The sequence below is a fragment of the Ixodes scapularis genome, unplaced genomic scaffold, assembly GCF_016920785.2.
Source record: "Ixodes scapularis isolate PalLabHiFi unplaced genomic scaffold, ASM1692078v2 ptg000460l_1___fragment_1__unscaffolded, whole genome shotgun sequence".
NCBI lineage: Eukaryota > Metazoa > Arthropoda > Arachnida > Ixodida > Ixodidae > Ixodes > Ixodes scapularis.
The window spans coordinates 405554-418824 of record NW_024609981.1 but is presented as its reverse complement, the minus strand read 5'-3'; the positions used below and the strand labels follow the sequence as shown (position 1 = coordinate 418824).

Sequence of the window (13271 nt, the reverse complement as noted above, 5' to 3'; positions counted from 1 at the left end):
CTGAATTATCGCTGACGGCATGGACCTGACGCCACGTTCAAGTGTTTTCGTACCCTTCGGGACCGACAAAACTACCAGCGCCGAAGTTTATGTCGAAGGCAACGTTCACGTGCTTCTAGGAAGAGGAACGGACGTCGCAAGTGGCGTAACACAACCACAGAATGAATGCATTGTGATCCACGTTACAAACGTCCAGGAGGAGACGCAGCATCTCACTAGAGGAGCCTCTTTGAGTCAGGTTGAAAACTCCGGGAAATCGCCGATGTCATCGCCTTTAGTGTAGAAACATTGCCATCTCGCCAGGACACCAAACCGCTATCGCAACTCGACATTAGCCCGGAGCTCCCTCCTCTCGTCTCGCTAACGGCTGAGAGACCACATTGCCTACTTTGTGACTTCTTGCCACATCGTCGAAGGCTTGCCAGACAGAGCTTGCGAGGCCTCGCATCGTTACCATTGGTGACACGCTCCCCGTGAATCAAGCGCCGTACCGGGCCTCATTCAAAAATTGAAGTCATACAGTAGCAAGTTAAGGAATTCCTAAACGACATCTTCATCCAGACTTCAAGCAGCCCGTGGCATTTGCAGTGATACTGTTTAAAAAGAAAGACGGCACGCGCAAGTTGTGCGTTGACTACCGTCAGCTCAACGTAGTGAAGAGGAAGGACGACCACCCCCATCCGCGCATCGCCGACGCACTCGAACGGCTGTGCCATTCCGGTACGGTTCGTCGATGAACCTAAACAATGTCTACTAGCATATCGAAGTAGAAAAACGGGACTAAAAAGATTGCCTTCGTCACAGGTGCCCGATGGAGTGTACGAGTTCAAGGGATGGCGTTTTGGTCTTTGTGCAGCATCAACACAATTTCAGTGTGTCATACATACCGTGCTGGCAGGCATAAAACGGCGAAGTTGTGAAGTTTACCTCGACCAAGTCGAGGTATACTCGGGCGACTTCGGCGAGCACTTGAGAAGTCTACGATCCAAAACCCAGGCAATCAGTACCACCGGACTCACCCTCAAGCCGACGAAGTGTCGGTTCCCTCATTGTGAATGGAAGTTCCCGGGTCATTGTGAGCAACGAAGGTTTTCACCTTTACCCTAAGAAGACCGGCGCCGTAAAAGCGTTTCCGCTCCCATCGGACGAAAAGGCAGTAAAGAACTTCTGGGATCTGTGCTATATGGCAGACGCTTTGTTCGGGATTTCGCGAAAATTTCTTCGCCGCTGACCCACCTCATGAAGGACGCCCTAAACTTCGAATTGGGCGAAGAAGAACGACAGGCATTTTAGGAGCTAAAGTGGAGACTCTAGTCGCCCCCGATCCTCTGCCACTGGCATCAGTCTGTGAAAACAAAAGTTCACACGGACGGCAGAAACGAGGACTCCGCGGGTTACTTCTCCAACGGCAAGAGGGACCGAGCGAGTGATGGCCTGCGCTGGCCGCGCTCTGTTGAAGGCGAAGCGAATTTACTTGACGACTGAGAAGGAATGTCTTGCCGTTACCTGGTAAATAACGAAACTCTGCCAGTGCTTGTACTAGTACACGTTCCGAGTGGTCAAAAACCGCCACTCGTTGTGTTCGCTCGCCAACATTAGATACCCATTAGGACGCCTCGCTCAATGGAGAGTACGGTCGCAGGATTTCGAGGTGACCATAGACTACAAGTCAGAGGAGAGCAACCTTCGAGTCAACTCCTACCGGCTCCAGCGTCGACGATGACCAGATATTTCTGGGAGCAGTAAACGTCAATGAAATTTTAAAACTTCAATGACACGATGTTGTACTGCGCGTTCTGATCAAGCACTTCAGAGTACAAGAGAGTACAGTTCCCAGTATCTTCTCAAAAGCATTGCTATTCTTACCCATTCTCCAGGGCGTACTCTACAAAAAGAACTTCGGAAACAGCAACTGGACGTGGTTCTTGGTGATTCCTTCCGGTGTTTGAAAGTATAGATCTTCCAAGCCTGCCATGACAAGCCGACGTCCAGACACCTCGGTTACAGCAGGACTCTTAAATAAATTCGCAAGAAGTGCTACTGGCATAAGCTTCCGAACAGAATTCTCCAGTACACAAGATTGTATCTTGAGTGCAAACGCCGCAAAAAACTTTTAACGAACTCATCAGGACCCCTGTGACCGAATGCGCCGCCAATTGCTCCTATTCAGCAGATCAGAATGAACATAGTAGGACCTTTACCAGCGTCGGCGTCATGGAACCGCTCTATAATCGTACCTACAGATTACCTGACACGTTATGCCGAGAAAAAAGCCTTTGCCTCTGGCACTGCTGCAAAGGCCGGCAACTGTTTTGTAGAATCCGTCGTTTTTGGGCATACCAATTTCATGGCCAATTTCATAAAGAAAACTGCTTGTTCAAAGTTGTGCACCATTGAAATCACTCTTAGAAGTATCTTACCACTTCCACAGCTCCATTCTCCTCCTTCACTACAACCGCCGCCATTTTCTCTTTGTCATGGTACAGGTTACGTTCCATATATTTCCCGTTCATCTGAAAAACCCAACGCGAACTGAATGAGGTATGACAAATTTTTCAGAAACGTTATATTGTAAACAATTTAGTTTTTACAAAGACCTTTTTTTCGCGAATTTCACGAATCGCTTACGATTCGCGAAAAATAGGTCCCGCAAACAATTCCAGTAAAATGTAAACACATTGGAAGCTATATTCAGATTACACCTCGTCGCGAAAATTAGATTCCGCGAAATATTCCAAAGCTTAGGCTTTGAAGTAAATTGCGAAATATTTAGCCCGCGAAATAAATGAAGTTTACAGTATTTTCTAGTCACAACGAACACAAGAGAAATATTTATATTGAGATGAATGAAACTAATATCTCATTTCTCACGTACCCTTTTTCAAACAATATTTTTTTATGATTTTATGCAACAATGTCCTGTCCTTGTCGCTTGCTTTACACAGATAGGTAGGACGCTAACATCTTTAAGAATGACAAAACGTAGAACGATTAGCTCCTGACTGTAGCGAGATTGAATTTGAAAACCTGCAAGCCAATGCTGGGAACAGCGTGCTAAGAACGCGGGACGGAGGCATTGTTAATCATCGTAGAGCCCTGCGCGGATAACAATTGGATTATCCGCATCCGATCCGCATCCGCAGACTTTGTATCCACATCTGAACCACCTCCGCAAAATGTGGAACCAGATCAGACTCTCCATCCAGGCATTTATTGTATATCATACCATCAAGCGAGAATGTAAAAAAATACAAATGACACTTTTTTAGCTGTTTGTTTATCTTTGTGCAAAGAAATCTTCGGGTCACCAGTCAAAGGGGATGTCATTTTATCATTATGAGTTTCATCGTAACTATTAAAAACGATCAGCCTTCCCGAGGCACTACGCGTCGAAGGAGAAATTATCTCAGTTATGTGATCGTCCTAGGATTCCGCGACACTCTGCCCAGAAGAAGCGCACGAAAAAGGATGTCGAGGCACTTCTTTTGTTTTTGGAATAATGACCACACTACTCATTGTGGAGAGGGGGACGTTTCTTCTACTTTCTTGTGACTTGTACGATTAAGGTTTTCATTGCCTGGAGAAAGTTTCCGCTTTTTCCCTGCCAATGAATTATCTTTCTCGGTACGATTGATGCCCTGCAATCTTTGCATTTTCTATAGATAGCATTTTTGACGAGAGGCAACACTCTAACTGAAGCGATCTTCAGTGACAATCAGATATTTTTTAGGATCCCCATCGTTTCCTCGAAACGCGTTTTGTGGAAATACGTTTCGTTGACAACTTTTTATGGACGTACATTTCATAGATACACGGTTCGTCGACGTTGTACGTTTTGTGGGCACATGCCCTTGTGACGTTTTGTTGACAACGAATTTCTTTACTAAGCCGCTAAAAGCTAGCTCGCGATTCACTAAGGCGCTCAGTAAGCCGGAAAGGCTTACTGAGCGCAAAAACGCCAAAAAACAAAAGCAGAGGCTGGCATTGAGCGATGGAATCGAGGCAATTGATACTTTTAACAAACTATATGAATAATGACCAACTGGGATCATGCTCGCAAACCACTGGGCAGAAGACGAAAATCTGGTATAGGGCATAGTAAATGCACGACCGCCATTTTTGCTATTTGTTTCATGTTTTAGCATATCCGACTTGAGCTCTAAAAAAAATACACATAACACTTCTTGCGAAACTACGTTCACATACCCCAATTCAGGATTATATATATTTGAAATTTGTATTTTGCGAGGAGTGACAAATGTCTATGAGGAAACAACTGGAAACTGAACACTTAAAGACTGAATGTGTTAGTGTTTAAAAACGCAATATCTAAAACAAAATTCTACTGGAAGTACTTGCGTACTCGGGTATCGATGAAGACTTCCGTTTGTATTTTTTAATCAACTGTTTTCTTGGTATCTAAATGAATCTAGTGACACGCGTTCCTTCTAGTTAGACTAACGTTGCATTAGTCGAGATTAGAAGTGTCTCGTCGAAGATAACCCTGATTCTGAATCATTCACTGTATGCTACACAACACAAACTTAGGTACATCAAGTATTTTTTTCATCGCATAGAGCTGATGTACACGAACATTAAAGTTAGATTAGTATGTTTTATGGCATGCATTCAATGTTGCTTGCTGAAGTACAGTTGATGGAAAGAATGTGGACACTTATAATTGCTAAGGAGATATTTGACCTTTGTAGCGCAGTCCTGTTTCAAACTTTTATTTTTATCTGGTCATTTAGGACTCTACAGCCAAGAGATGTCATAGTGGAAGTGGAACTAAACAGGATAATTATTCTCCTTACTCTAGCATTCTGGTGCCAAACCGCCTAAAACAAAACAAAAAAGTGCCCGAATTCGACTTTATTGCCTGCTTAATTCAGTTGTTCACTTGCATCATTCATCCTCAATCGCAGAACAGAGACAACATTTACGCTGCACTGCTTTCGGTTTTGTTTTCATCTGGCTGATTTGGCCTTTGGATGCTACATTATCGCTCTTATGGTAAAGCAGTGAAAATCAACTTTTGGCTTTCCGCAGGCAAGTGAGGGCCCATGCAAAGTACCTTGGCCCTGTCTGGCCTCTTGGAGCAAAACACTATTCGGCCCAAGTTAGGCTCTTTGATATTGCTGCGCGCAGACTTGCAGAAGGTTCTCGTTTATTCTTGCTGCGAACATAACTTCTATCGTTTTTGTTGTTCTAGAAAGTGCGTGTTCATTCTCGACCCAAGCGCGCTACGCTCGAACGTTCCCCGCCGAATCTTCGAGATAATGACTCATTCTAGATAAGAGGCCGCCCGCGACCTTGTCGAGTCAGTTTCGTCCCAGCGTTCGACTGTGCTGCTACGCCGACTTCGACGCCCGCGACGCTTCGTTATTATCTTTTGTACCCTTTTATTTTTGGCACAAGTTCGCCACATTAAACCTTTATTTCTTCCTGTTTATTTCCTATTTTTTGGTCACCACCCGTGACAATACGCCAAACTTGAGTCAAGCTAGCTTTTTCCTTCCACGCTATTTGGCAAAGCGAACCGGGATGAAAAAAGTATGTCCTAAAACGAATTCATGAGGGAATTCAAAACACATTTTTTAGAGCTATATTTGCTACTCGAAACGAATATGTACTTGGCGCCAGCGGGAGCCCGCGAAAAAGTGGTCGCTATTGTCACGTGACTGGACACTTTCGTCAAGTGGTGCTTGTGCTGTTTCGACGGCTTCATACGGCTTTCAAGGTTGCTTAATACTCTTCGTTTGAAGTGCAACAAAAGAACGAAGATTAATCAAAACAACTTTTAGTGCACACATACGAAGCTACCGGAAGGGCGCAAGCACCACGTGATAGACCTGTGCGCAGGTCAGAAATTAACGGTTGCGGCGCGCCGCAGTGTTCCCTTCCGGTGACGGCATGGACAAACACGGTCAGCCGGCACTCCACACCCAAAGGGTAGCGGCGGCGTCGGGGTTCTGGTGATTTGAGCGGCGCAGAACGACTCCGGCGTAAAGCAGGGAACGCATGAGGGGTGCAAAAGGGCGCCGCGCTGCAGCAAGTGGCAGCATCTATGACAACCGGTGCCGGCGTCGCTACGTCACTGTGACGTGCGCACCTTAGGGCGCGGTGCCGCTCCAATCTGGACGGCCATATGTTTGCGCGCGGTGTGCCTAGCGGCGAGCGGCGAAGCAAATATGCCGACCGTTTGTTGGATCGGTTCGGTTGGGGTTTTGGGCTGTGTGCGTCTCAAACGTTCTCGTGAGAACGGTATAGTCGTCTTCGAAGTTATTCGAACTCCCAGGAGTGGAACGGAAGGTGTTGTGAAATCGCCATCTCAACTAGCAACAGGCGGGTCTCCACGAACAACAACAACACCGCGAGAAGCGGCGGTATGACTCCGAGCGAGATTGGTTTGGTGTTGGTGATTTCAGCTCAAGGTGGGGAATCAGTTTGCCGGAATGTTACTGCCACTGCCGATGAAGGAGTTAACACGAGGGGTGTAGAAAGGATGGCGAGACGCTGCACTTTGTGCAGGAAAGACTTTTGGCCTCGTCAGGTTTGTCGAGTCAGACATTCGATGCCGCCGGGAGACGAAGAAACGTGTTGTGTGTTTCGGAATATCTCTGCTGGGTTAGTACTTTGAACTGCGTTGGTAGGTACTTACTCTCATGCATAAGGTATTTATGATGCTCGGGGATAACGCTTTGTAACTGCTTACTTCAATGGCACGGTCATAATCCCTAATACTTATTGCATTCGGTGTGACTTCCTTGGCATAAAGTCAACGAAGCTTCTCCATGTACTTTTGAACGAAAGCGCAAGACTCTCATAAAAACTGGTCGCGTCTGATACAACCGATTTGCGCTAGCCTTTCGTGTTTCATCTGGGCCTCTTCGGACCTCTTAATGCCGTCGTAGCGGCGTTCTGGGGTTCCTATACGTTCTGCGGTATGTTTTCTTCAGGACTGACCCGCCGTACGCTTCCAGTTGTCTCAGCGATGTTGGACACGTTGAATATCAATTTTAATATGAATATGTATACAGTCAACACAATTATTCATTGGAACAATTTTTAATTTTTATGTCACGTTCATTGGGTAAATAAGAAACGCAAACACGGCGTTGGTAGTGGTGTGAACACACGTTTTGCGGTAATGCTTTCTTCGACATTATTGCTCTAATAGCGATATAATGGTAGCACGACGCCGTTTGTTCCGGTTTTATTTGTTTTAATTTTAGCCTACTTTAATTTACGTTTTGGGTATAAATATTGCGTTTTAAAGCGACGTACTGCCAGTCGCTCTACGATCGGTGCCAATGGTGGCCCATTTACTATGTGCCGATCTCGCGACGGGCTCTTGCGTGCATGTGTCTCGAATACACAGATACCGCCGTGTATTGCCAGGTGGTACGTCATGCGTAGCGCCGCGCTACGTCCAGTTTCGCCGCTCATGTGTTCCATGCTGAACCTGTGGCGGCGTTGGCGCAGCGCGGCGGCGCACAGGTCTACGACGGGACTAGGGGCGGCATCCGCGAGCGCCAACGACAAATTCTATTCGCTCCTTAAATATAGCTCCAAACATTTTGTTTCTTCGTTGTAAATTGATATATTACGTCGTTTCCCTATCCAGGCTGTCTAATTCTTTTATATATCTTTGCTTGTGTTTTAAAGACAAAGAATACAATTAAGCATGCGTCTTCTTAAGTGCAGTATGTTACTTAGGCTCTCCACACGGAGTGTATCGCCTCCAAAATGCGATCATCTTTTTTTTTTCTTATTTTTTTTAAACCATGCAGGTAAGATTTACGGCTCTATTTCAATTGTAAGGCATGTTTAAAATGTAACGCTTACCGGAGTTACAACTGGCTCTTTGCCACTGAGGTCTGTTAGAAGCAAGTTTTCTGAGAGTATTGAACATTTCTCTAAGTTAAGCGTTAAGCCTTCTTTAATGTGGATTACTTTTTCACTCGAAAGGCCTCTGCTTTCAAGAAGCTTTGGAAAAGCAACTTCGAAGTTTCCGGATTCATCTGTAAAAACACCAATAAAGCTGTACTTAATAGTCAAACACAGCACCTCTTTACCCTCCTACAAGAATAGTGACAGAAATATTCGCTCTACTCTGTTTTATACATGGTATTGGGGTCGCTTCGCGCCGCCATGATATGGTGCAGGAAAAACTTCCGGTTCGGATGTTCTTTGCATGTTTTTACAAAGAAATGTCACCGCTGGTGTGTTCCACAATTTAATCGTGTTTTTGCTATACTTTGCGCGTCAACTGGTTTCTTGAAGTACTGTTATGCTTAGCAATTCGCTGGACAACTTTACTGGGGCATATCTCCATAAAGTAAAAGATGCCGCGGGTGGCGGCCGTCGACCGAAAACGGCCTCTAAGTCGTTCCACCGATTTCAGGCTGAGTATTATACTACGCATCATCATTTAATTTTAAAATCGGAAAAGCACACGTCCGAATCCTCTGGACAGCGAAGAAAATTGATGGAACGAATGACAGTCTAGTTTTTATTCGATTAAATATTTATTGAAATAATAATTTATATGCGCCACTTTCGGACATTCGGACGTCGAATAATATAACTTTATATTATAGCCTGAATCCAGAATTCCGTGATACAGACGAAATTGGTACTGCATAAAATATTTATTGACTAGAATTATAGTTCTTATTATGCTTTTTGTGTCTCATAACTGCATCATTTGCTAACGTTCAACGTTAATTTTCGGGTTTATATGCGGTTTTGAACAGATGGTTTAGGTAATATTTCTGAACTAACTCCATAAAAAAAACACCACGGACGAACTAAGAAAACAACGTTAATTTTGAGAGCTTGTGTCCCCGACGTGGAACTGAACCCCAGGTTCAATTCCACGTCAATTTTCTACACATCAATTTTGAAGTTAGAGAACAAGATTTTTTTTTCTTTTCAATATCCGATAAAGCGCCTCTTCGTGACACGATTAAAGCGAGACCTGAAACATAGCATAGAAGCACTGGTACCATCCTTTCAATTTTAGGAATCGCCCACGTCGTCAGAGGCAACAACGACCACTTCTGTCTGAAAAAAGACACGCAAAAAACATAGCTCTCTGAACATATAGGACATAACCCCGGGAGCGCCGGGTGATCGTAACAAATCGGACGCAGTTTTCTTACCCTATTGCCTGGGTTCTAGAATCTAAAAAAAATAGCCTTTTAACGTCCGCGTCTGCATCTGTCTAAACGTGAATATCATTTACAAGATGGCCGTGGTAGATTGACGTTGTCACAATCGTGCTATCTCCACTAGCCGCCGAAAGCACGTCACATAAAGCTTTTGAGCGGAACGGAACACGCGTTGCGATTGAGCGGAACACGCGTTGCGATTGCAGCGCTTTCAGACGTGCTCCGAAGAAACGAAGACCGGCTTATCACTGCTGCGCTGTCCGAGACGGGGCCTCGTGTTAGCGTAGGCCCCGAGATAGGCGCATTGGTTGCGCAAAGAGAGCGCGCGCTGGTTCTCCCCACGATAACTGGCGCAAGAAAGCCAACGTTGTTCTTCGCTGATCGTAAAAATGCATTCTCATGGGGAGGGTCCAAGATTATTTCACGGCCCTAGTATTGTATAATTGTTTTAGCTTTGAGGCCTGCTCACACTGAGGGGAGATATAGTTTAGTTTCTGGGCCTTGCATGTCGCGGTTCCATTTCCGTCTTGCACGTCGTGGGTTAGCGCATGTCTTCGTGCGAGCGATTTATTTGATTTGTGTCCTGTTGCAATCAACTTGTGCCAAGGCGTCCATTAGTTCTCCAACGCGCCAACGATATTTTTTCGAATGAGGAAAAGGCAAATATGGTCCTTGTTTTGGGAGGGGGGCGATAAGAAAAAGGCTGCCAGGGTACATCGAACATGGCACAGTAGACTGCGACCATCCACAATAATCAGAAAATACGAGACGTTGAATCAGACAGAAAGCTTCACGAGGAAGCGGAAGAAACCTCGCGCTTTAAGCAAAGTCCTCCACACAGACATTTAGGCTTACATGGCAGCTGCAATAATACTTAAAAAAACAAGCGAGCTGGGGATGATTCAGGGTAATAAAACTCGAAATTCAGGAACCCAGAAGGGGACGAACACAACACAACGTCTCATGTGTTGTGTTCGTCACCTTCTGTGTTCCTGAGTCTCGGGTTTTATTAACAAGGCAGCTCATTCGTACGCTAGCGTGCGTGATGTGAGCGCTGATGTAGTGGTACTCAGATCTCCATAATAAAGAACTTAGCTCTCTCGTCCGTCCCCGGGTTTTTGAACGAATCTAAGCTTCACCTTAACCACATTCAGCTGCATCAAAATTTGCAGGCTAGTAACTCCTAAAGAAGAGTTAACTTCGCTAACCGGATTCCTATCCAATCTTAAAAAGAACCAGACCTTTTCAACAACGTGCTGTGAACAGATGATGCGGGCTTTTCACGTAACAACCAAGTAAACCTCCACAACGCCCATTACTGGAGCGAGACAAATCCCCACTGGCTGGCGTAGTCTCGACATCAGTACCAGTGGTCCCTTAATGTCCGGTGTGGGATCTTTCACAACAGCGTCGCTTGTCCCGTCTTTTGTGACCTGACGCTATCTGGAAAACGCTCTGTGAACGAGATCGTTGCAGGGGCAGCGGATGATTTTCGCTGTAGTCTGCCATTGGCACGCCTCATACACGTGCTGTTTCAGCACGACGGTGCCCCCGCTCACAGCTGTAGCCAGCCTCGAGCCTGAATCAACGGAGCCTTGCAAGGACAGTGTGTCGGGCAGTACGGGGCCGTGCCATCGCCTGCTAGGTCATCGGAGATGACTCCCCTTGATGTATTCTAGTGCGGGTACGTGAAAGACCCTGGTCTACAGAAACAAGCCAGCAACGCAAAGCGCATTGAATGTAAACACTACGCAAATTTGCCGCAATATTCCCTCGTGTATAATACGGAGTGCAAGAGCGGACGTGTTCAAAAGGTGAGTGCTGCCCCGCTTCAAGTGGTGACGTATTTGGGCACATTCTGTAGGCAGCCAACACTGTTTTAAAAAAGCCGCTTTAAACCAGTGTCAGTTTAACGTTAAAGCTGGAGATTCCTTTATGTCGCGGTCTTCGTGACATTATTTTGAATAAATCTCCCCGTGAGAAGGATGTTAACATCAAGGACGGCGCTGCTTTTTTGTCTTTTTTATTAAGGTGGAAGCCTTATTGTCTTATCCTATAGTTGACCTTCAAAGTATTTGAGTGAAAACACGTCGAGGACACGAAAACGACGAACACGCGCCAAAACTGCGCCAAAAGTACTTGGTCAAACAGCGTGGTGTCTTCGGAGGCTCGCCATCAGGTTTCCATCGGCGCTTGGGCTTTCGCCTTCGAGTCGTCTTAGGAATACCATAAGAGTCCCTGTGACCTTTTTCGGTAAGACACGTTGCGCCTGTTATGCTTTTTCCTTTTTTTCTTTTGCAGGAGCATTTCTTTGTTCATTACTTTATATTTTGATGAGCAAATAAAATCCCGATTCTCTTCCGTTTTCTCCAACGAACACATCCTCGCGGGTAGAACTTGTGCCCACTCACGTTCTACCCTTTCCACGATTCGGCAGCAATTTGCACCTTGGCTCTTAAATGAGAAATTATAAATTTGCTAAATATTTCTAATTAAGTAAAACACAAGGCGCACTTAAAAAATGGTGCACTTTAACAAAAAGTTATCCAGCAAGATATACAGTTGATTTCACTCTCGCTAAGCGCACCTTTTTTTTTTTTTTTTTTGCAAAGTTTGGTGCCACTTATCGGGGACACTTTGTATATACTCCGCAATTAAAGAGAAGGACGACAAGAACGTTTGTTACGCGAAATAGAAGACCGTTTTATGTATGTTGCGTGTGCAGTCGGTGTGGTTTACACGATTCAAGTATCCTGTGGAAATATTTATATCGACGCTTTCCAGCAGCTGTGCATGGCGACCGACCTTCCGCGTTTACTTCTACTTGTTGCGTTCACTTCCCTTCTTCCACCAATCATTCATCGATTGACCACAGCAGGGAAGGCTATTGCCATGAGAGTTTCTCCTTTGTTCGTCTCCCTAGCAATGGCCTTTGTGGAGGCCTGTCAACGTCCGCGTCAATGGCTACGCATCTCGGTAAGACAAGAGAAGGTCACCAATGGCGGATGTGTAAAGCGTCGACTGGTCAAGCGGGCAGATGTGTAAACACCTAGGCTCATGAGCACTCCCTTTCTTTACGGAACGCTGGATCGGGACATCTCGGGTTACATTTTTGTGAATATGGCTCTACTCCGCAGTTATATTCAAATACTGTCTAAACATCACTGAAAAACGGCTATAGTAATTTAGGTTGCTTGTTGAACCTGTCTTTTGTGTTTAGTGTAGAAATCTGGACGTGAGGTTTGTATAGGCGTTGAATCAATTAACCCTTCTGGCGGTGGATTATATCTTATTAATCCGACCGACACATTTATGTGGCCGTCACTGTTACTGTGATAAAAAAGGCCCCGTACAGTTTTTTTAAAAACCGTTTCCTTCTTTTTTGTGTCAATCAATTTCGCTCTAAAATAAAACGTCAGTCTCGTTAGTCACTGCTATAATTGTTTTTCGTCTTCTCGTCCTTGTGTTCATTTTTGCTGTTTTTATTTCTTCGATCATGCACTGATTAGCCCATCTTCGCCCCATACTATATTTCCTTATAAATAAATACGCTCGAGTTAAAATAAAACTCCCTGTATATTATGTGTGTGAAATATAATTAGTGAAAGTTTGCAGATTGCGCTAATGGTACGCAGGAGCGCAGCTCGCGAGAGTGAGAAGGCTTCTCTCCTGAACAAACATACCGTAAAATTCCGAGAGATGCACCACCCCCGAAAGATAGCCCACCCTTATTTTTGGCTTGATTTGCTTTTTTGTTTAAACACCGAACGATGCCCCCCGACTCCTAGTAATAGTAGTATTGGGGTCAATGATGACCTCGGTGTAAATGCGGCTAGTTAGCTATGGTGGAATATAAGCGAACGTTGCTAGCTGGGAAGTACAGTTATCTTTACGTCGTTGCCCCTCGCCACCATAACAGGCTTGAAAGAAACATGACCTAAAATAGTAATGTTTTAAAATTTTCTGCATCGTACACCGAAAGTTAGGCCAGTCCATATTTCCACCTGATTTGCTTTAGATGTTAGGTGGGTTATCTTTCGGGATTTTACGGTAATTATGTGTGACTTAGGCTTGACCTCCAACCCTACATGAGTG

General features: G+C 45.1%; 1 protein-coding gene across 1 annotated transcript in view; it reads right to left on the bottom strand.

Moving 5' to 3' along the window:
• Positions 1 to 13271, bottom strand: part of LOC115313557 (venom metalloproteinase antarease-like TtrivMP_A) — a 104784-nt gene that overhangs the window by 89740 nt on the left and 1773 nt on the right. The window contains exons 2-3 of the mRNA XM_040213698.1: positions 7849 to 8024; positions 2421 to 2513 (exon numbers count right to left, since the gene is read on the bottom strand). Coding sequence (XP_040069632.1) covers positions 2421 to 2513; positions 7849 to 8024 — 269 coding nt within the window. The remainder of the gene's footprint in view (positions 1 to 2420; positions 2514 to 7848; positions 8025 to 13271) is intronic.